The sequence below is a fragment of the Pseudophryne corroboree genome, chromosome 11 (assembly GCF_028390025.1).
Source record: "Pseudophryne corroboree isolate aPseCor3 chromosome 11, aPseCor3.hap2, whole genome shotgun sequence".
NCBI lineage: Eukaryota > Metazoa > Chordata > Amphibia > Anura > Myobatrachidae > Pseudophryne > Pseudophryne corroboree.
Genome location: NC_086454.1, coordinates 85,385,805 through 85,410,565, shown reverse-complemented (window position 1 = coordinate 85,410,565; position 24,761 = coordinate 85,385,805). Strand labels below are relative to the sequence as shown.

At 47.2% G+C, this 24,761-nt stretch overlaps 1 protein-coding gene across 1 annotated transcript in view; it reads left to right on the top strand.

Moving 5' to 3' along the window:
• SYT9 (synaptotagmin 9) overlaps positions 1 to 21,111 on the top strand; it is a 281,737-nt gene extending 260,626 nt beyond the window's left edge. The window contains exon 7 of the mRNA XM_063944510.1: positions 20,152 to 21,111. Within this exon, the coding sequence (XP_063800580.1) occupies positions 20,152 to 20,220 (69 nt within the window). The 3' untranslated portion in view covers positions 20,221 to 21,111. The remainder of the gene's footprint in view (positions 1 to 20,151) is intronic.
• Positions 21,112 to 24,761: the final 3,650 nt, after the last annotated feature.

The following is a 24,761-nucleotide window of genomic DNA, read 5'->3' as shown; positions in this document are numbered from 1 at the left end:
CTTGGAAGTACTGGTTTATGTCCGGTCTGCGGATGCGCACTATTCAGTGATATTAGGGTACATGTACAACGCGATGGTAACTGTGTAATTAACTATAACCAGTATTATGTGACACTTGCATCAATCATAACTGTATGAAAGCAGATGACACACAGAAAAAAGACCTTTTCTCTTCATTACCTGTAAACATCCAATGATTCCGTCATCAGTATTCTGTCGTATGACAACGGTAACCGTGCAGATGTTACTAAAAAATGATAAGAGCACTTTTGTGGCTTGTCGTTTTTTAATATATCGTATCAGCAGGCTTACCTGTTGGTATGTGTAGGACTGCACATACATGACATGCACTGGACTACATGCAGACATGCAGTGGACTACATTTGTGCCAGCCAGCGGATGTTCATTGTGAATAAAGTTATTGAAAAACATTTTTTAATCATCATCAAGATTTCTCCTCCTACCTGTAGATGGGTCTACACCAGGTCCAGTTAGGTAGTACTTATGCCATGATGGACAGGCTCTCATTGCAGGCAAGGTTAGTTTTCTCTCCCCCGCTTCAAACTTGGCCACAGGGCTCTCCTGGTTGGCTGATGTGTCTGTGGGTCCTGTTTTGTGGCCCCACCCCCCACATGACAGGCAGCCCACCGCACACAGTACACTGCATTGTCCCCATTCATTCTGTTATTCCATCTCTACAGTACAGTAACAGTCCAGTGTTGCTGCCATGGCTACACGGTATGTTATACCTCTTGTGCTGCCCATGTCAGGCCACTTCTTTAAAATTTCACAGAGTCACTTTTAGTTCCCAATCCGCCCCGACTGTAACACTTAATTCTAGCACTTTTTTAGAACCTAATTGTTTTTTTTTTTACCAATGTAACAATTTTTCTCTGACGTCCTAAGTGGATGCTGGGGACTCCGTCAGGACCATGGGGAATAGCGGCTCCGCAGGAGACAGGGCACAAAACTAAAGCTTTAGGATCAGGTGGTGTGTACTGGCTCCTCCCCCTATGACCCTCCTCCAAGCCTCAGTTAGGTTTTTGTGCCCGTCCGAGCAGGGTGCAATCTAGGTGGCTCTCTTAAGGAGCTGCTTAGAAAAAGTTTTTAGGTTTATTATTTTCAGTGAGTCCTGCTGGCAACAGGCTCACTGCATCGAGGGACTTAGGGGAGAGAAGTTCAACTCACCTGCGTGCAGGATGGATTGGCTTCTTAGGCTACTGGACACCATTAGCTCCAGAGGGAGTCGGAGCACAGGTCTCACCCTGGGGTTCGTCCCGGAGCCGCGCCGCCGACCCCCCTTGCAGATGCTGAAGATTGAAGGTCCAGAAACCGGCGGCAGAAGGCTCTTCAGTCTTCTTGAAGGTAGCGCACAGCACTGCAGCTGTGCGCCATTGTTTGTCACACACTTCTCACCAACGGTCACGGAGGGTGCAGGGCGCTGCTGGGGGAGCCCTGGGCAGCAATGTAAATACCTTTTATGGCTAAAAAATACATCACATATAGCCCTTGAGGCTATATGGATGTATTTAACCCCTGCCAGATATTACAAACTACGGGAGAAAAGCCCGCCGGAATAGGGGGCGGGGCTTATTCTCCTCAGCACACAGCGCCATTTTCCTGCTCAGCTCCGCTGTGAGGAAGGCTCCCAGGACTCTCCCCTGCACTGCACTACAGAAACAGGGTAAAACAGAGAGGGGGGGCACTTTTTATGGCGATATTTTATATATTTAAGCTGCTATAAGGATACAACACTTATATAAGGTTGTTCCCATATATATTATAGCGCTTGGGTGTGTGCTGGCAAACTCTCCCTCTGTCTCCCCAAAGGGCTAGTGGGGTCCTGTCTTCGATAAGAGCATTCCCTGTGTGTCTGCTGTGTGTCGGTACGTGTGTGTCGACATGTATGAGGACGAAGTTCGTGTGGAGGCAGAGCAATTGCCGGTAATGGTGATGTCACCCCCCAGGGAGTCGACACCGGAATGGATGGCTTTGTTTATGGAATTACGTGATAATGTCAGCACATTACAAAAATCAGTTGACGACATGAGACGGCCGGAAAACCAGTTGGTACCTGCCCAGGCATCTCAGACACCGTCAGGGGCTGTAAAACGCCCTTTACCTCAGTCGGTCGACACAGACCCAGACACGGACACTGAATCTAGTGTCGACGGTGAAGAAACAAACGTATTTTCAAGTAGAGCCACACGTTATATGATCACGGCAATGAAGGAGGCTTTGCATATCTCTGATACTGCAAGTACCACAAAAAGGGGTATTATGTGGGGGGTGAAAAAACTACCTGTAGTTTTTCCTGAATCAGAGGAATTGAATGATGTATGTGATGAAGCGTGGGTTAACCCAGATAGAAAAGTGCTAATTTCAAAAAAGTTATTGGCATTATACCCTTTCCCGCCAGAGGTTAGGGCGCGCTGGGAAACACCCCCTAGGGTGGATAAGGCGCTCACACGCTTATCAAAACAAGTGGCGTTACCGTCTCCTGATACGGCCGCCCTCAAGGATCCAGCTGATAGGAGGCTGGAAACTACCCTAAAGAGTATATACACACATACTGGTGTTATACTGCGACCAGCCATCGCCTCAGCCTGGATGTGCAGTGCTGGGGTGGTCTGGTCGGATTCCCTGACTGAAAATATTGATACCCTGGATAGGGACAGTATTTTATTGACTATAGAGCAATTAAAGGATGCTTTTCTTTATATGCGAGATGCTCAGAGGGATATTTGCACTCTGGCATCGAGAGTAAGTGCGATGTCCATATCTGCCAGAAGAAGTTTATGGACGCGACAGTGGTCAGGTGATGCGGATTCCAAACGACATATGGAAGTATTGCCGTATAAAGGGGAAGAATTATTTGGCGTAGGTCTATCGGATCTGGTGGCCACGGCAACTGTCGGAAAATCCACCTTTTTACCTCAGACCCCCTCCCAACAGAAAAAGACACCGTCTTTTCAGCCGCAGTCCTTTCGGTCCTATAAGAACAAGAGGGCAAAAGGACAGTCATATCTGCCCCGGGGCAGAGGAAGGGGTAAGAGAGGGCAGCAAGCAGCCCCTGCCCAGGAACAGAAGCCCTCCCAGGGTTCTGCAAAGCCCTCAGCATGACGCTGGGGCTGTACAAGCGGACTCAGGAGCGGTGGGGGGTCGACTCAGGAATTTCAGCGCACAGTGGGCTTGCTCACAGGTGGACCCTTGGATCCTGCAGGTAGTATCTCAGGGTTACAGGTTGGAATTCGAGAAGTCTCCCCCTCGCCGGTTCCTAAAGTCTGCTTTGCCAACGTCTCCCTCAGACAGGGCGACGGTATTGGAAGCCATTCACAAGCTGTTTTCTCAGCAGGTGATAGTCAAGGTACCCCTCCTACAACAGGGAAAGGGGTATTACTCCACGCTATTTGTGGTACCGAAGCCGGACGGCTCGGTAAGACCTATTCTAAATCTGAAATCTTTGAACCTGTACATACAAAAATTCAAGTTCAAGATGGAATCACTCAGAGCAGTGATAGCGAATCTGGAAGAAGGGGACTTTATGGTGTCCCTGGACATAAAGGATGCTTACCTGCATGTCCCAATTTGCCCTTCACATCAAGGGTACCTCAGGTTCGTGGTGCAAAACTGTCATTATCAGTTTCAGACGCTGCCGTTTGGATTGTCCACGGCACCTCCGGTCTTTACCAAGGTAATGGCCGAAATGATGATTCTTCTGCGAAGAAGAGGCGTATTAATTTTAATTATCCCTTACTTGGACGATCTCCTGATAAGGGCAAGGTCCAAAGAACAGCTGGAGGACGGAGTAGCACTAACCCAAGTAGTGCTGCAACAACACGGGTGGATTCTGAATTTTTCAAAATCTCAGTTGACCCCGACAACACGTCTGCTGTTCCTGGGAATGATTCTGGACACGGTTCAGAAAAAGGTGTTTCTTCCGGAGGAGAAAGCCAAGGAGTTATCCGAACTTGTCAGGAACCTCCTAAAACCAGGAAAAGTGTCTGTGCATCAATGCACAAGAGTCCTGGGAAAGATGGTGGCTTCTTACGAAGCAATTCCATTCGGCAGATTCCACGCACGAACTTTTCAGTGGGATCTGCTGGACAAATGGTCCGGATCGCATCTGCAGATGCATCAGCGGATAACCTTATCGCCACGGACAAGGGTGTCTCCTCTGTGGTGGTTGCTGAGTACTCATCTGTTAGAGGGCCGCAGATTCGGCATACAGGACTGGGTCCTGGTGACCACGGATGCCAGTCTGAGAGGCTGGGGAGCGGTCACACAGGGAAGAAACTTCCAGGGAGTATGGTCAAGCCTGGAGATGTCTCTTCATATAAATATACTGGAGCTAAGAGCAATTTACAATGCTCTAAGCCTGGCAAAACCCCTGCTTCAGGGTCAGCCGGTGTTGATCCAGTCGGACAACATCACGGCAGTCGCCCACGTAAACAGACAGGGCGGCACAAGAAGCAGGAGAGCAATGGCAGAAGCTGCAAGGATCCTTCGCTGGGCGGAAGATCATGTGATAGCACTGTCAGCAGTGTTCATTCCGGGAGTAGACAACTGGGAAGCAGACTTCCTCAGCAGACACGATCTACACCCGGGAGAGTGGGGACTTCATCCAGAAGTCTTCCACATGATTGTGAACCGTTGGGAAAAACCAAAGGTGGATATGATGGCGTCTCGCCTCAACAAAAAACTGGACAGGTATTGCGCCAGGTCAAGAGACCCTCAGGCAATAGCTGTGGACGCTCTGGTAACACCGTGGGTGTACCAGTCAGTGTATGTGTTTCCTCCTCTGCCTCTCATACCCAAAGTACTGAGAATTATACGGCAAAGGGGAGTAAGAACGATACTCGTGGCTCCGGATTGGCCAAGAAGAACTTGGTACCCGGAACTTCAGGAGATGCTCACGGAAAATCCGTGGCCTCTACCTCTAAGACGGGACCTGATTCAGCAGGGACCGTGTCTATTCCAAGACTTACCGCGGCTGCGTTTGACGGCATGGCGGTTGAACGCCGAATTCTAAAGGAAAAAGGCATTCCAGAAGAGGTCATTCCTACACTGGTTAAAGCCAGGAAGGAGGTGACTGCACAACATTATCACCGCATTTGGAGAAAATATGTTGCGTGGTGTGAGGCCAGGAAGGCCCCCACGGAGGAATTTCAACTGGGTCGATTCCTACATTTCCTGCAAACAGGATTGTCTATGGGCCTCAAATTGGGGTCCATTAAGGTTCAAATTTCGGCCCTGTCGATTTTCTTCCAGAAAGAATTGGCTTCAGTTCCTGAAGTCCAGACTTTTGTAAAAGGAGTACTACATATACAGCCCCCGGTTGTGCCCCCAGTGGCTCCGTGGGACCTGAATGTAGTTTTGGATTTTCTCAAATCCCATTGGTTTGAGCCACTCAAATCGGTGGATTTGAAATATCTTACATGGAAAGTAACCATGCTACTGGCCCTGGCTTCAGCCAGGAGAGTATCAGAATTGGCGGCTGTATCGTATAAGAGCCCATATCTGATTTTCCATTCGGAGAGGGCAGAACTGCGGACGCGTCCTCAGTTTCTGCCTAAGGTGGTGTCAGCGTTTCACCTGAACCAGCCTATTGTGGTGCCTGCAGCTACTAGCGATTTGGAAGATTCCAAGTTGCTGGACGTTGTCAGGGCATTGAAAATATACATTTCAAGGACGGCTGGAGTCAGAAAATCTGACTCGCTGTTTATACTGTATGCACCCAACAAGCTGGGTGCTCCTGCTTCTAAGCAGACGATTGCTCGTTGGATTTGTAGCACAATTCAACTTGCACATTCTGTGGCAGGCCTGCCACAGCCTAAATCTGTCAAGGCCCATTCCACAAGGAAGGTGGGCTCATCCTGGGCGGCTGCCCGAGGGGTCTCGGCATTACAACTCTGCCGAGCAGCTACGTGGTCGGGGGAGAACACGTTTGTAAAATTCTACAAATTTGATACCCTGGCTAAAGAGGACCTGGAGTTCTCTCATTCGGTGCTGCAGAGTCATCCGCACTCTCCCGCCCGTTTGGGAGCTTTGGTATAATCCCCATGGTCCTGACGGAGTCCCCAGCATCCACTTAGGACGTCAGAGAAAATAAGATTTTACTTACCGATAAATCTATTTCTCATAGTCCGTAGTGGATGCTGGGCGCCCATCCCAAGTGCGGATTGTCTGCAATACTTGTACATAGTTATTGTTAAAAAAAAAAAAATTGGGTTGTTATTTGTTGTGAGCCGTCTGTTCAGAGGCTCCTACGTTTGTCATACTGTTAACTGGGTTTAGATCACAAGTTATACGGTGTGATTGGTGTGGCTGGCATGAGTCTTACCCGGGATTCAATATCCTTCCTTATTGTGTACGCTCGTCCGGGCACAGTATCCTAACTGAGGCTTGGAGGAGGGTCATAGGGGGAGGAGCCAGTACACACCACCTGATCCTAAAGCTTTAGTTTTGTGCCCTGTCTCCTGCGGAGCCGCTATTCCCCATGGTCCTGACGGAGTCCCCAGCATCCACTACGGACTACGAGAAATAGATTTATTGGTAAGTAAAATCTTATTTTAACACTCAAATTATTACCTCATACCTATGTAACACTCTCAATATATAGCAGCTGCATCTTAGTAATGCAACACTTTTTAACACTTAAACCTCTCACTAGTGTGATGCCTTGGGGCGGTTAGTTTGTGCTGGCCTTGGGGGGTCCTGTGCCCTGGAGTTGAACCTCAAGGGGGGTACACACGGAGAGATCCGTGTTTAAAACCTAAGCAATCTGACTAGATTGCTTAGATTTTAAGCATGTATCTGCCGTGTGTATGCCCCCCAGTGATAGCGATGCGTGGCCCCGCGCGTCGCTATCGCTGGTGCTAGATTGAGCCTGCATTCAGGTTCAATCTAGGGGGTCGCTCACTTCACCGCTGTGTGAAGTGAGCGGCCCCCCGTCCGTCTGTCCCCCTCGCTCAGCACATCGCGCTGTTCTGAGCGGGGGGAGAGATGTGTGCTGAGCGGTCTGTGTTAAGATCGCTCAGCACACATCTCTCCCATCAGTACCCCCCTTTATTGTTAGGGACCCACTGTTATTATAATTATTCTGATTGGCAGTGCTTGGTATGCTGATGGGCTTCGCCATCACTCTGCCTGCTGCCGATATCAGTGTGTACAGCGCTGATCTCCCCTATTGCTGTGCTGCTGTGGATTGTTGTCTCTGGCCTCTAGGTCCTGCACTGGTCCCCTTCTGGACGCCTCCATCTAGCCTGCTGCTTGCGGTTGCTTTCGGGTATGTGGCTCTTGCTTTTCTGCGGATCTTCTTCATTTAGCCTCTGGCTACCACATATGGAGCCTTGGATGGAGAGCTGTCTTTACCTGGTGCCTGGAGCGATGATTCCACGCTCCCCTCTAACAGCCAGTGTTGATTCTCTCATGATCATGGCAGTGCTAGCTTAAATAAAAGCCACCCAACTAAGTCCATGCACACCATTACGCCTCTGCCCACAAGAAGCTGTGGCAGGATGTTCCTGACAACGCGGTCGACACCTACACGCCAGTGTTGCCGTCATGTCCCCCGGCCGGGTCCAACATCTCCATTTAGTGGAAGCTGAGAGACAGCGACTGGGGAGCATGGAAGCTGAGGTGCAGTGACCGTGGAGTGGCGGAGGCTGCGAGACTATGACTATGATGTGGCTGAGTCTGACTATGATGTGGCTGATTCTGAGGGATGGTGAACAGAGGGAGCGCTCCGGAGCCTCTGATTGACAGAGAAAGAGAATGAGCGGGAAGTGGCAGAGGCTGCAGGGCAGTGACCGGGGTTCAGCAGAGACTGAAGGGCAGTGACTGGGGAATGAAGAGTGACCTAGGCCGAGGGAAAGTGAGCAGAGACTGTACCCGAGTCTTTGAGTGACAGTTGGGAGAGAACTCCTCTAGGAACGTATTATCTTGGGGACAGATTTTGTGAGGCCCATCAATGGGCGGCGGGCCCCTTGGGACTCACTGGACCCTAGGCGGGGTGCTTAGGTTGCCTTGCGGGAAATTCTTCCCTGCCTTACGTGAATCTATTCATACAGGGTATATCATACTAATACACATATGCCAGTTTTCCCATATATGACTTTGGTCCTTGTATGTCTTTTCTTCCACAGGATAACCTTCGTAGTGCACCCAACATGGCTGACTCACCTGGTATGCCCATGGATGGCTCAAAAAATATATGGACCTGACAGTTGTGCTGAGAGCTGACTCTGAGCATTAGGTCTCTGCAACCATCCCATTTTGTGTCATCTCTTATAGGCATGACCTATTCCACCCAGTGTAATCCTACCTAGTGCGCCCAAGATGGCTGCCTCGCCTGGTACCTTTTGTGGGTGGAATATATAAGCCATGAAATTTATTACCCAAAATGTCTGCACCAACTCTGCAAAATGCTTCACTCTAGAATTTATTTGACGTCTGCAGCCATTCTGCTTCTAATGTCACATGACCCGTTCTGCACATGTGTTGTATGGGTCCTGCACCTGCACAAAGTACCGAACATTGGTACTTTTCAACATGTACCGTAGGGGCAACGGGATCTGAATCAGGTCCACTGATTGCATTATTTCTACCTTGCTTTCCGAGAATGTCAGATGGGAATGGATCTTGCAAAAGACTACAAAGTTCTGTAAAACTATTAACTTTCATACAACAAAGGCTGTAAAAATAGGATTTTGGTACCTACCGGTAAATCCTTTTCTCGTTGTCCGTAGAGGATGCTGGGGTCCACATTAGTACCATGGGGTATAGACGGGTCCACCAGGAGCCATTGGCACTTTAAGAGTTTAAGAGTGTGGGCTGGCTCCTCCCTCTATGCCCCTCCAACCAGACTCAGTCTAGAAACTGTGCCCGAGGAGACAACATACATCGAGAAAAGGACTTAACACAGATAGTGGTGAGATTCATACCAGCTCACATATACAAGGCACGTCAAGACAACTAGCTTAAACTATTCAGCAACTGCTGAAACATTACTTACCAAGTAACAGTGCAGTACTCAACTAAACAAAGTGGTACTGAACCAATTAACAACAGCAGGAAAACGAAGCGCTGGGCGGGCGCCCAGCATCCTCTACGGACTACAAGAAAAGGATTTACCGGTAGGTACCAAAATCCTATTTTCTCTTACGTCCTAGAGGATGCTGGGGTCCACATTAGTACCATGGGGATGTACCAAAGCTCCCAGAATGGGAGGGAGAGTGCGGAGGCTCCTGTAGAACTGATTGACCGAACTTCAGATCATCAAAAGCCAAAGTATTGAACTTGTAGAACCTTGCAAACGTGTTCGACCCTGACCTTCATCTTCAGAGCCCTCACTACATCCAAGTACTTTGAAGTAATTGAGGAGTCAGTAGCCACTGGCACCACAATAGGTTGGTTGATATGAAATGTTGACACAACCTTTGGAAGGAACTGCTGATGAGTTCGGAGCTCAGCTTTATCCTCATGGAAGATCAAGTAAGGGCTTTTGCATGACAGAGCCCCCAGCTCAGAAACACGCCTATCAGAAGCTAAGGCCAACAAAGTGACCGCCTTCCATGTAAGAAATTTGAGCTCCACCTCCTGTAGAGGCTCAAACCAATACGACTGGAGAAACTGCAACACCATGTTAAGATCCAATGGCGCCATAGGCGGTACAAAGAAAGGTTGGATATGCAGAACTCCCTTCAAAAAGGTCTGAACCTCAGAGAGGGCAGCTAATTGCTTCTGAAAGAAAATGGACAGGGCTGAAATCTGGACCTTTACAGATCCCAATCTCAGCCCCATATCCACTCCTGCCTGCTGGAAGAGGAGCAAATGTCCCAATTGAAATTCCACCGCAGGAAACTTCTTGGACTCACACCAAGAGACATATTTCTTCCGAATACGATGGTAATGTTTAGACATTACCCCTTTCCTAGCCTGTATGAGGGTAGGAATCACTTCTTTCGGAATACCCTTCCGAACAAGAATCAGGCGATCAACTTCCATGCCGTCAAACGTAGCCGTGGTAAGTATTGATAGGCGAACGGCCCCTGCTGCAACAGGTCCTTTCGAAGAGGAAGAGGCCTCGGCTCTTCTTGCAGCAGATTCAGAAGGTCCGCGTACCAAGCCTTCTTGGCCAGTCTGGGGCAATGAGAATCACTTGAACCCTTGTTCTCCTTATGAGCTTTAGGATTCTTGGGTCAGGGAAGAGGTGGAAACACGTACACTGACTGGAACACCCACGGAGACACCAGGGCGTCCACCGCCACTGCCTGTGGATCCCTCGACCTGGAACAATAACGCCGAAGCTTCTTGTTGAGACAAGAGGCCATTATGTCTATTTGGGGTAGGCCTCAAAGATCTGTTACATCCTTGAACACCTCCGGATGGAGACCTCACTCTCCTGGATGGAGATCGTGTCTGCTGAGGAAGTCTGCTTCCCAGTTGTCTACTCCAGGAATGAAGATGGCTGACAGTGCCAGCGCGTGCTTTTCCATCCAGAGGAGTATTCTTGTGACCTCTGACATTGCCGCTCTGCTCTTCGTTCCGCTCTGTCGGTTTATGTAAGCCACTGTTGTTACGTTGTCCAACTGCACTTGAATGGCCCGGTTTTTTAGAAGAGGGCCCGCCTGAAGAAGACCGTTGTAGACGGCTCTTAGTTCCAGAATGTTGATGGGCAGGCCGGCTTCCAGGCTTGACCACCGTCCTTGGAAGGTCACCCCTTGAGTGACTGCTCCCCAGCCCCGGAGGCTCGCATCCGTTGTTGGCAGGACTCAGTCCTGAATCCCGAACCTGCGGGCTTCCAGGAGGTGAGGCAATTGGAGCCACCAGAGGAGTGAAATCCTTGCCCTTGGCGACAGACGAATTCTCTGATGCATGTGGAGGTGAGATCCTGCCCACTTGTCCAGGAGGTCCAGTTGGAAGTCCGAGCATGAAACCTCCCGTACTGGAGATCTTCGTAAGAGGCCACCATCTTTCCCAATAGGCGAATGCATTGGTGTACCGACACCCAGCGTGGCTTCAAGACATCCCGGACCATGGATTGGATCACCAACGCCTTGTCCCGCGGAAGAAACACTCGCAGCACGTCTGTATCCAAGATCATTCCCAGAAATGACAATCTCTGGGTGGGTTCCAAATGTGACTTCGGAAAATTCAGAATCCACCCGTGACTCTGAAGCAGCCGCATTGTGAGAACAATGGACTGCAGCAGCTTTTCCCTGGACGATGCCTTTATCAGGAGATAGTCCAGATAAGGAATGATGTTCACACCCTGCTTGTGGAGTAGCATCATCATTTCCGCCATCACCTTGGTAAACACCCTCGGTGCAGTTGAGAGGCCGAATGGCAGGGCCTGGAACTGAAAATGACAGTCCAGCAACGCGAAGCGGAGATAAGCCTGATGAGGCAGCCAGATCGGGATGTGAAGGTACGCATCCTTGATATTCAGTGATACCAGAAATTCCCCCTCCTCCAGACCTGATATCACCGCCCTGAGAGACTCCATCTTGAACTTGAACTCCTTTAGAAAGAGGTTCAATGATTTTAGTTTTAAAATGGGCCTGACCGAACCATCCGGTTTCGGTACCACAAAAAGGTTAGAATAATGGGGGTAATTCCAAGTTGATCGCAGCAGGAATTTTGTTAGCAATTGGGCAAAACCATGTGCACTGCAGGGGAGGCAGATTTAACATGTGCAGAGAGAGTTAGATTTGGGTGGGGTGTGTTCAATCTGCAATCTAATTTGCAGTGTAAAAATAAAGCAGCTAGTATTTACCCTGCACAGAAATAAAATAACCCACCCAAATCTAACTCTTTCTGCACATGTTATATCTGCATCCCCTGCAGTGCACATGGTTTTGCCCAACTGCTAACAAAATTCCTGCTGCGATCAACTTGGAATTACCCCCAGTAACCCTTTGTCAGCATGTGCGGTGGTACCGGCACAATGACTTGTGCCTCCACCAGCTTTTGGACAGCGTCTAGAAGCACTGTGCTGTCCTCCAATAGAGTCGGTAAGCCCGACTTGAAAAAACGATTAGGAGGGAGACTTTGAAATTCCAGCCTGTATCCCTGAGATACAATATCTACCACCCAGGGATCCAGTACGGACGATACCCAGACATGACTGAACTGTCTGAGTCTCGCTCCCACAGGCCCCACCTCCGGGTCTTCCCATCCACTGTCATGTGGTGGACTTTGGGGTACCTGAAGCAGGCTTTTGTTCTTGGGAACCTGCGGCGGCAGGCTTCTTGGATTTAACCTTACCTCCCCTGAAGAAGGTGCTGGATGATTTGGCCTTTCTGGTCTTGTTGGGCCGAAAAGACTGCTGCGTAGCTGAGGAGAAGGATCTCTTCGGAGCAGGTGCTGCTGAGGGAAGATACGGATACTTACCCGCTGTAGAGGTAGATATCCACGCGTGTAGGGCTTCCGCAAAGAGAGCCTAGCCTGTATAGGGCAGCGACTCCACACTTCTTCTGGATTCCGCATCGGCCGACCACTGGCCGAGCCACAGTCCCCAATGAGCTGAAACAGACATGGAAGAAATTCCCGCAGCCATGGAACCCAGGTCTTTCATGGATTCTACCATAAAACCTACAGAATCATGAATGTTGCGTAAATACAGTGCAACGTCATCCCTATCCATCGTATCCAAATCCTCCATTAAGGCAGCCGACCATTTCACTATTGCATTTGCAATCCATGCACTAGCAATAGTGGGACGCAGTATAGCCCCTGAAGCAGTGTACACTGATTTCAGAGTATTATCAATTTTCCTATCTGCCGGCTCCTTTAAGACTGTAGATCCCGGTACCGGTAAAACCACCTTCTTTGAGAGTCTGGATACAGATGCATTAACAATTGGCGGGTTTTCCCACTTTTTCCTATCCTACTCAGGGAAAGGAAAAGCTACCAGAATCCTCTTAGGGATCTGAAACTTCTTTTCAGGATTCACCCAGGCCTTTTCAAATATAGCATTGAGCTCTTTTGACGCAGGGAAGGTTAGCGAGGATTTCTTGTTTTCAGTGAAAAAAGCCTCCTCAACCTGCTCAGGTGTGGTATCATTAACATTTAACACATCCCTGATAGCCTCTATCAACAATTGCACCCCCCTTGCAAGAGATGCGGACCCCCGCAATACATCCCCATCACCATCTGTAGTGTCAGAATCGGTATCCGTGTCGTCTTGTGTTACCTGCACAAGCGCACATTTGTGGGGGTATATAGAGGGGTGACTCAAGGTACCTGACAAGGGCCACACAGCCATAGAGGACTGCAATACCTGAGTTGCAGATTCATTACTGGCAACCCTATCAAAAATCCAAGAGATCCAAGTCTTGATAGAGGAAAACCACTCTGGTTCCCTTGCTGGAATCTGTGCTAAACCAGTGCTAACCTGATTACATGGAATGGGATCATCCTGGGAGGATAAATCCTCTGCAGCATATGACACTGTATCCCTGGACATAGCTGCTGGTGACCACCAAAAACACCACACACACACAAAATGGGGTAAGACAGAGGTGTGTCCCCCCCCCCCCCCCCCCAAGAATGGCAAGAGAGAGACAGAGATTGGAGCCAACCCACACCAGCGCTTTACACAAGGAGAAACCCCCTTTTTAGCACTGGCTTTTGCTCCTTAATAGGACACACAGTCAAACAATCAGCCTCCCCTCCCTTCTACAACCCCCTGGTACAGTATTTCAGTAATCTGGAGCTGCTGTGGAGGACCAGGAACTTCCTTCAGCTAACAGCATGGGTCCACTCTGAGGAGAAGCTCCGCCCCCTTCATGGCGCTGTCTTCCCGCCCTTCTGCATTTGAAAACTGGTCTGAGGAGTTGTACTGGCTGGGATCCCTGGGGCCCGACAGGCTTGCTTACCAGTGTGAAAGGTAAGCGCTGGCCCAGGGCGCCCCTCACAGCGCCGCACAGTGTGCCTCTGGTACCGCACTCCCTCCCCTGTTGCCTCCATCTTCACACCGGCCCCCCGCTTGCTAGGGGGGTCAGTGACTAACTCACCACTGCTTCAGCTCTGTAAGGGGTCGGCGGCATGCTGCTGGGGTGAGCGGTTCCCCTGTGGTGGAGACCGATCAGCCCCTCTGGAGCTTAGTGTCCAGTCAGCGGAGTCAGTGGCTCAGACCCCGCAGTGCGGACACTGCTCCCCCCCTTTAGTCCCACGCTGCAGGAAGGCTGTTGCCAGCAGCCTCCCTGTAAAATAAAAAACTCTAAACTAAACTTCTTTAGGAAAGCTCAGGAGAGCTCCCCTAGCTGTGACCGGCTCCTCCGGGCACATTTTCTAAACTGAGTCTGGTAGGCTGGGCATAGAGGGAGGAGCCAGCCCACAATCAAAAACTCTTAAAGTGCCAATGGCTCCTGGTGGACCCGTCTATACCCCATGGTACTAATGTGGACCCCAGCATTTTCAAGGACGTAAGAGAAATACACAGTATTACACAGCAGGCCTATCCTATAACATTAGCATACATGTGGTATATCAAGTTTAATCTACTATAATAACCATCAAATGAAACAACTTTCTGCTGCATGGACACCGCAACCTTATTTAAAACAAAAACTCACAAAGAAAAAAATCTATTAAGTGGATTACATCTTGGTAAATTGTAAAACACGTCCCACACGTTTTTTCGATTTGCAGAAATGAAAGCAGAAAACAAGGTGTCGGAGAATGAATCACTTTCACGGCCTCCTGGTGCAGATTTTGTTTAGTATGCAAAAGTGATGACAATCACAGTGTAATATACACTCCCCAGCTATTTCTGTATGTGTGTTTAGCTTCTTTTCCTCTAAACTTTTCCTTTGTTTTAGACTCGTAAAAGAAAGTCATTGCTTTCCATTCCTTCTCTGTTTCATTCATTCACTGCATTACATATCATATTATAGATGGATTAAATTATTGTAGGCACATTTGTTCAGTATAATACATGTATGTGTTTATTAATTCCTGCTTATAATAAATCTAAATTTACAAGGACAATTTTAGCATGTCAGCCAAAGAAGACAAAAAGGTATAACTATAAGCAGTGTACCCAAAGGTGAGGTCATCACGTTCCATACATGTTTGGCTGGTTACAGTACATTTAGCCTAACCATTAATGTAGCCTGACAATGGCCCTCATTCCGAGTTGATCGCTCGCTAGCTACTTTTTGCAGACGTGCAAACGTATAGTCGCCGCCCACGGGGGAGTGTATTTTTGCTTTGCAAGTGTGTGATCGCATGTGCAGCCGAGCGGTACAAATTTTTTTTTTGCAGTTTCTGAGTAGGTCTGAACTTACTCAGCCCTTGCGATCACTTCAGCCTGTCAAGTTCCAGAATTGACGTCAGACACCCACCCTGCAAACGCCTGGTCACGCCTGCGTTTTCCCTACCACTCCCAGAAAATGGTCAGTTGACACCCATAAACTTCCTGTCAATCTCCTTGCAATCGGTTGTGCGAATGGATTCGTCGCTAGAAGCATTGGTGGTCATTCAGAGTTGATCGCAGCCAGCAACTTTTTGCTGCTGTTGCGATCAACTAGCCCACGCCTATGGGGTAGTGTATTTTAGCTTAGCAGGGCGGCGATCGCTTGTGCAGCCCTGCTAAGCTAAAAAAAATTCACACAAAACAATACTAGGCCTATACCTACTTACCCTGTGCGTTGGATCCAGCGATGATGGGCTTGGTTTTGACGTCACTCCTCCACCCTCCGTTCTTCTGGGCATGCCTGCGTTTTACTCACCACTCCCCGAAAACGGCTCCAAACGGTCCGAATCCATCCTGCATCGCCCACTTTCTGTCAATCTTCTTTGCAGTCCGTCCTGCGACCGCTTTCTTTTTAAGCCGTAACGTAACCCGGCGCCAATGTCGCACACGCGCACTGCGGCCGCCGCACCCTTTTGCACCGCAGCGATAAACTGCTGCGTGCGAACGGGTCGGAATGACCCCCATTGCACAGCAACGATGCTGTTTGTACCCGTACGACGCGCGTGCACATTGCGGTGCATACGCATGCGCAATAGTACCTGATCGCTGCGCTGCGAAAACCAGCAGCGAGCGATCAACTCGGAATGAGGGCCAATATTGTCTGTTGTGTAGACATTTTGTTTGGGATATACATTTTTTATCACCCAAACATTTTAAAGGGAACACTAAACCAAAAAGATTCTTGTATTGAAACTATATTAAAATACCTGAATGTAGCAAGTAAGACAGCGCTGTATGCAAAAGGGAGCTAAAACCAGGAGAGGCTGAACTATACAGGGAATAATACAATCGTATTACTTTAGAACAGGGGGTCAATTGCTGCACATTGTATTGTCAAACAGCAGCTGCTCTGTGTTGTAAATATGTGTGTACAGGCTTGAGGATGTAGCAGAGTTGCTGCACACACCAGAAAATGCCTTACAACTACAACAGCCCAGTTACTTAACTAGTTGAGTGGTTTTATTGAAGATAAAGGAGGTACAGCCGTACTTACTGTTATACACACTGGTAGATGGATCAGAGAGGCGTTTGATACGGATCACACAAGCCGGCGAGTGTATGTAGGTATTGGGTAGTGGTGCAGGATGCCAGAGCATAATTCAAACCAGCAGATAATTGGAGGTCTCACTGGATCTAAGTGGAATACTACTGTCTTTCACTGTGGCACTCTCACAAGATGGCTTCTCACATGCTCAGCAGTAGTCTCGGTGGCCATCTTGGTACAGGGAATGAAGCTTCCCTGGAGGAGGAGTAGCAGCAACATGGAGTCTGCGCAGTAGAGCACTCCACTTTAACCACTCTGCATCAGAGCAATTTGCATTATAGTAAATAACTATTCTTTCCCTGGGAAACAGAGATACACTCCCACTGTCACACATACATGGCAATTAGTTACTCAGTCAAGTGTGTATGTGTCTGTGGGTGTGAGTTACACTCCTGCTACCTCCCTAATTTACTGTCAACACACAGTAATGAAATTAAAACAGCCTCAATGCAGGTAATGAGATCAGTACAGTAGAATCTACTACTTGTGGTGATGGATTATGGTGGGAACCGCTGTGGCTGTTTGTCTGCTTGGTTCCGCTGTGGCTTTTTGGTTCATCCAGATTTTAGGGATGGCCATCGACCACCAATGGCTAGTTACCGATGGTCAAATGCTTTAGAGTGGAGGTCCAATGTTTCTCCATCTTCAGTGGCAGGGAGTAGGCTTTTCTCCTTCTATGGGTGTTCATAGCAGAGAGCCCACAAGGGTCTTTCTAGCGTTCGCCCTGCTGCCGGCATCCTGGTGGCCGGGATACCGCTGTCGGGATCATGAAAGCCGGGATGCCAGTCATCGGTATATAATATGTATCCCTCATATACATGAACATAAATAAAATATTCTTATGCTAAATTACAAAAAATAGGTAATATCAATTCAACACTGAGAACCAATATTTCCATAACAGAAGATTCAATCTGCTTACTCTTGCTCAAAAAGTTCTTTACAGCCCGTAGGCCCAAATCATGTGGTAGGCCAACCAACAATCATCTGTCAAATCTGTCATACTTTGCAGTTTACAAGGTTGGAATAAAGATCCACTCATTGAGATTATAGATCTAACGGGGGGTGGGGAGATATAATCCCTTATATATCTTGGGGATGGTGTAAAAAAGAGGCATAAGCAGAAAAGCCAGGATCAAAGTTTCTTTTAGTGCCTCAGAAATAAAATATATATCCATCGCTCTCATAAAGAACTCTTGAAGTTGTTTTATACATGTTTGTTGGAACATGGTGTAATCTTGTGTACGTCTGTGGATCCATGGGTTGTCGATTATTGTTGGTTAGATCTTGAAGTACATCTGCACCAATATACATAGGGGAACAACATGGACTGTTATCTTGGTCCTCTAAAACCTGGAAACGTTCTGGCAAACCTGGATATTAGTATATGCTCAAACCCTCATGTGAGCCTGAAGTGCCAGTCAAGATCCTACTATATTGCCAGCTGTGTACAGGTGGTTTGGCCGCTACAAGGCCGGGAAGTGAGCGGGACCAGGCAATGGGTGTTACCCCTGTTGGCATACATCCCACAGTTTGGTGATTGAGCTACAGAAAAGTAGATGCCCCCAGTGAGCATGCATGTCCATTAGGTTGTGATTTGTGTGCGTAAATTCAGTTGTGCTTTAGATCAATAGCTACAGTAGGTGTCCTTAAGTGGCAGCTACGAATGTATAATGTCATATGTAAAAATACATACTGTACCTGCAGATACACGGCTATAACACACAGTAAATGGATCTTGTTTTTATATAATGGCGCTTCTGATATCTGATAGCATAAAGTTGTGTGCATGTTCTCTTACCTATTATGCTACTTTTACCTTTGGCATTCTAGACCAGAGTATTAGAAGAAGGATAAGACATTGATGTCTGAGTGATGTCACTCATCAGAGGCACAGAACAAATGTCTTGTGATGATTCCAGCAATCCCGAGTAAATACGAAGCTGACTATTGACAGCATTGTTCTGAGTGATTATTCTGTGATATGATCCTGCTAACAGAGGACAAAATGTCTTGGGAAGAGAATTGGCATTTTCTGGTTTGGCTGATAAACACCACATTCATAGGTCAAATGTAAACTACACCCCCAGACTGATTGCTATTTAACTAGATTTTTTTTAATATGCACTAAAATACCAGTTTTGTGCATGCAGCGTACATTCAACAAATATAAAGCCTGAACATTACAATGGCCCTCATTTCGAGTTGTTCGCTCGAAAATTTCTTCACATCGCAGCGATTTCCCACTTAGTGCGCATGCGCAATGTCCGCACTGCGACTGCACCAAGTAAATTTGCTAAGAAGGTTGGATTTTTACTCACGGCTTTTTCATCGCTCAGGCGATCGGAGTGAGATTGACAGGAAGTGGGTGTTTCTGGGCGGAAACAGGCCGTTTTATGGGTGTGTGTGAAAAAACGCTGCAGTTTCTGGGAAAAATGCGGGAGTGGCTGGAGAAACGGAGGAGTGTCTGGGCGAACGCTGGGTGTGTTTGTGACGTCAAACCAGGAACGACAAGCACTGAACTGATCGCACTGGCAGAGTGAGTCTGGAGCTACTCAGAAACTGCACAGAGATGTCTTATCGCAATTTTGAGAATCTTTCGTTCGCAATTTTAAGAAGCTAAGATTCACTCCCAGTAGGCGGCGGCTTAGCGTGTGCAAAGCTGCTAAAAGCAGCTTGCGAGCGAACAACTCGGAATGAGGGCCAATGTGAGAACCCCCTAATACACACACACACACACACACACACACACACAACTATGGCAGGAGGTTTTTATTATTTTTCTTTCATTTTACTCATGTAGTAGTAGTAGTAGTAGTAGTATTTAAAACTATTATAGATATTGTAGCTGTCTACATAACTAATACAATGGTACTGGTGTTTTAGATATTAAAAGTGTTGATCGGTGTCCAATGGCATTAAAATGAGTTCTTCAACTACATAGAGTGGAGATCATTATGAAGCGCATAAAATTTGCACCTTAAAACATCTTGGAGTTGTACCAGTGTATTTGGAAGGTGCACCCAAGGCACATACCTACCTTTTGCCCTCTGCTGCCTAGAAGTGCAGCAATGTATACAGGGCCAGTACAAGGTTTCTCTGCACCCTGGGCAAACTTCAGCCTAGTTCCGCCCACTACCACCAATACCCACTTCCCAGCCCCTCAAGTTAAAGTGCAGAATCACCATCATATAAGTTCCACAACCACAGCCTGCATTAAGTACAGAGACATAATTTAATTTTGTGATGGGTAGACTCAGTGACGCTACCCAGATCCTGGCACCCTAGGCAGATGACTGATAGTAGAGCCGGCCCTGTATGTGTGCAGAGAAAAAATATATAATTGTTTATACTCTTGCTATAATATACCGCTTGCTGCAGACTTATTTAGAGATGAGTAAAGTTGCAGTGAATCTATAGACAAATCAACACATTCCATCAAGTCTAGATTGTAAGGTGTGTTGAGAAGGGAAAGTGTTAGAATTCTATGTACAGCTCTTTGTAACACTGTACTGCATGTGTTATATCTATATACTGTAGTGAATCAATCAGTAACTAATCACTTTTATTGAGGTTTTTGTTTCTTAAAGATACTGTAAATCCTTTTTTTCCCCTACCCTAGTGGTCTGCTCAAACTGCAGCGACTGGAAATGGTTCATGCAATTCTCTGAAGGGTCCACCATCTCCGTGAAGGAAGGTACAGAAGTCACATGAAGCTCAAGGAATATTAAGAAGTGCCGGCTTCACGCACCACTTGCGTTGCCTCATGCCGGGGGGAAAGAGTCTGGACACCAGAGGACATAATGAGGGATATGTATGAAAACTGGTGTCCAGGACGAAGGTGTTATAACCCGTAGCAACCAATCCCATTTTAGCTGTGATTTTTATAGTAGTGTATCCAAAATGAAAGCAAATCAATATCTTATTGGTTGCTAAGGGTTATAGCAAATTTTTCCTGTGCGCCAGGTTTTAAAAATGTTTCCAGATGTGTTTTTTTTTGTTATTTGGTTTTGATGCCTCCCCATTCTTTCCTAATAAGGACTTCACTAGATTTGGAATGTTATTCAATGGCATGCTGCTTAGTTTCACACACGTACCCTGCCCACATGACATATTTTTGTATGGCCCGTATTGGTTTACTATAATAACATTGGTTCATGCTACGTCCACAGGTAACATTATATTTTTCAGTTTTCTAAATTCAGTATGTTCTGTTCAGTATGAAGTCCTCCTGATTGTTTTCATGATAGTAAAAGTTCCCTTGGCCAATGATGTTTGCAATGTCCGCGAGAGTCATTTACTAATATAGATGCCAGCTCACAAATGCACAAACAATGTGTCGGCAATTGACTTTGGTCTAATGCAAGCTAAACGTACTGCACTGCGCATCTCTGCGTCTGTGTTAGTAAATGGCACCTACAGGAGATGATTCTCTAGCCTCACGCGACATTGAAAGCTTGTCCTGATATACTGTGTTGTAGTTGGTGCATGTATCATCCTCATGTGAGAAATGAAAGAAAATATTCTGTACCGTTACAAATTTTCCTAAATTTTATATAAAGTGTCAATCTTATAAACACAAGCTTAATGTCCTGTGTATTCTTTATATAAATATTTTTGTTCTTATTAAAAATATATATAATGTATTGTAAGTAATGACCTAATAAGAAATAATTAGTAAAACCCTGTTAGAGTGATTGCATTAGTGTCTACTGTGCAGGGGACTGTATATATGCAACAGGAATCAGCGTGTATGCAGGGGAAGCAAATGCAGCATGCAGGGACAGTATATACAGTATGCAGGTGACAGCATATACAGTATGCATGGGACAGTATATACAGTATGCAGGGGAGACAAATGCAGTATGCGGGGGACATCATATACAGTATGCGGGGGACATCATATACAGTATGTGGAGGACAGTATATACAGTATGCGGGGGACATCATATACAGTATGCAGGGGACATCATATACAGTATGCGGAGGACATCATATACAGTATGTGGGGGACATTATATACAGTATGTAGGGGACATCATATACAGTATGCGGGGGACAGTATATACAGTTGCAAGGAACATCATATACTGTATGCGGGGGACAGTATATACAGTATGCAGGGGACATCACTACAGTATGCAGGGGACAGCATATACAGTATGCAGGGGACATATACAGTATGCGGGGGACAGTATATACAGTATGCAGGGGACAGCATATACAGTATATGGGGACAGTATATACAGTATGCGGGGGACAGCATGTACAGTATGCAGGGGACATCATATACAGTATGCGGTGGACAGTATATACAGTATGCAGGGGACAGCATATACAGTATGCGGGTGAGAGCATATACAGTATGCAGGGGACATCATATACAGTATGCGGGGGAGAGCATATACAGTATGCAGGGGACATCATATACAGTATGCGGGGGACATATACAGTATGCGGGGGTCATCATATACAGTATGCGGGGGACAGTATAAACAGTATGCAGGGGACAGCATGTACAGTATATACAGGGGACATCATATACAGTATGCGTGGGACAGTATATACAGTATGCAGGGGACAGCATATACAGTATTCAGGGGACAGTACATACAGTATGCAGGGGACAGCATGTACAGTATGCAGGGGACAGCATGTACAGTATGCAGGGGACATCATATACAGTATGCCGGGGACAGTATATACAGTATGCAGGGACAGCATATACAGTATGTGGGGGAGAGTATATACAGTATGTGGGGGAGAGCATATACAGTATGCGGGTGACAGTATATACAGTATGCAGGGGACAGCATATACAGTATGTGGGGGGGGGAGCATATACAGTATGCGGGGGGCAGCATGTACAGTATGAAGGGGATATCATATACAGTATGCGGGGGACATCATTTACAGTATGCGGGTGACAGTATATACAGTATGCAGGGGACAGCATATACAGTATGCGGGGGGGAGCATATACAGTATGCGGGGGACAGCATGTACAGTATGCAGGGGAGAGCATATACAGTATGCGGGGGGGAGCATATACAGTATGCGGGGGGAGCATATACAGTATGCTTTGGGGCATATACAGTATGCGGGGGAGAGCATATACAGTATGCGGGGGATATACAGTGTGTAGGGGAGAGCATATACAGTATTCAGGGGACAGCATGTACAGTAAGTAGGTATGGTATCATATACAGGGTATAGCAAGTGCAGTATGCAGGGAACAGCATATACAGTATACAGGGGACAGCATACATACCTCCCAACTGTCCTGATTTTCGCGGGACAGTCCCGTTTTTTGGGGCCTGTCCCACTGTCCCTTCCGCGGGCCGAAGTGCCCCGCTGTGGGGAGAGATGGGGGAGTTGGAAGAGCCCCTGTAACTTGCTGCTCTGCTTAGTGCAAACTTCAAAGCAGAGCAGCGGTGAATAGACACTGTGCATCATATACAGTATGCAGGATCCAGGGGGTATCATACATGCAGGGGGCAGCATATACAGTATGCAGTGGCCAGTATATACAGTATGCATGGGACAGCATATACAGTATGCGGGGGACATCATATACAGTATGCAGGGGGCAGCATATACAGTATGCAAGGGGCATGATATACAGTATGCAGGGGACAGTATATACAGTATGCGGGGGACATCATATACAGTATGCAGGGGACATCATATAAAGTATGCGGGGACAGTATATACAGTATGCAGGGGACAGTATATACAGTATGCCAGGGACAGCATATATGTATTGTTTAGCATTATTGCAGTGATTAGCATGTATGCAGTGGTTAGCGTTATTGCAGTGATTAGCATGTATGCAGTGGTTAGCATGTATGTATTGTTTAGCATTATTGCAGTGATTAGCATGTATGCAGTGGTTAGCGTTATTGCAGTGATTAGCATGTATGCAGTGGTTAGCATGATTGCAGGGGTTAGCATATATGCCTTGGATAGCGTGATTGCAGGGGGCAGAAGCATATACTCTCCTGTGCAGGCTATGGGGGGAATTCAAATGTTTGAAAAGTCAGTTGGGCGTCTGTTTTTAAACTTTTTTCTTGTCTATTAGATAGAACTGACACCCAACTGACTTTTCAAATGATTGAATCTCCCCACTTGTTGCCTTCTCTCTGTCACCTGTTTGTGGACAGGCCACATCCCCATTGCTGATATGCAGTTACAGTGTCACAGGTCAGCTCTACCCACAGCTACAAATGAGAGGCGTCATGGTACAGTGCAGTGTTTGGCCAACAAGTTAGTGATTTATTTCTTGTCCACGAAGACACCCATGATCCAGCTGCACTGTCCCAAGGTACCAAATTCCAGAGCCAGTTACCAGACATTTGAAAAAGATGTGAGATAAAACAAAAGAGATGGGTGTTAGAAAAGCGACCAAAAAAGCAGGAATAGGTGTATATATATATATATATAGGAAGAATACAGTGATGCAGTATGCTGAGCTGCCTGCTGGCCTCTCTGGTATCTTGTCTCCCTGCTTCGGATAATAGGGTGACTTGTCCCGTGGCACCAGGGGAGAATGTCTCCAGAGGCTCCTCCATGAAGAGTAATCCCACCAGGACCCTTCCTAATACCCAGATATTGTATCTGATGATTGGTGGATATGTGCTGTACACACTAAGAGCAAATACAGATTATTACAGTTCTTACGTATTGATCCAAGTCAGGAACCTGGGTGGTCATTCCGAGTTGTTCGCTCGTTGCCGATTTTTGCTATGCTGCGATTTGCTGCTAAATGCGCATGCGCATGGTACGCAGCGCGCATGCGCTTAGTTATTTAACTCAAAATTTAGCAGATTTGCTGTTGTTCGTGCGGCGCTTTTCAGTCGCTCTGCTGATCGGTGAGTGATTGACAGGAAAGGGGCGTTTCTAGGTGGTAACTGAGCCTTATCCGGGAGTGTGCTAAATAATGCAGGCGTGTCAGGCAAAAACGCGGGAGTGGCTGGAGAAACGGGGGAGTGATGTCAAACCAGGAACTAAACGGACTGAGCTGATGGCAATCTAGGAGTAGGTCTGGAGCTACTCAGAAACTGCAGGGAAATATTTAATAGCAGAACTGCTAATCTTTCGTTCGCTATTCTGCTAAGCTAAGATACACTCCCAGAGGGCGGCGGCCTAGCGTGTGCAATGCTGTTAAAAGCAGCTAGCGAGTGAACAACTCGGAATGACCACCTTGGACTTTATAACAGACAACACAGCTGC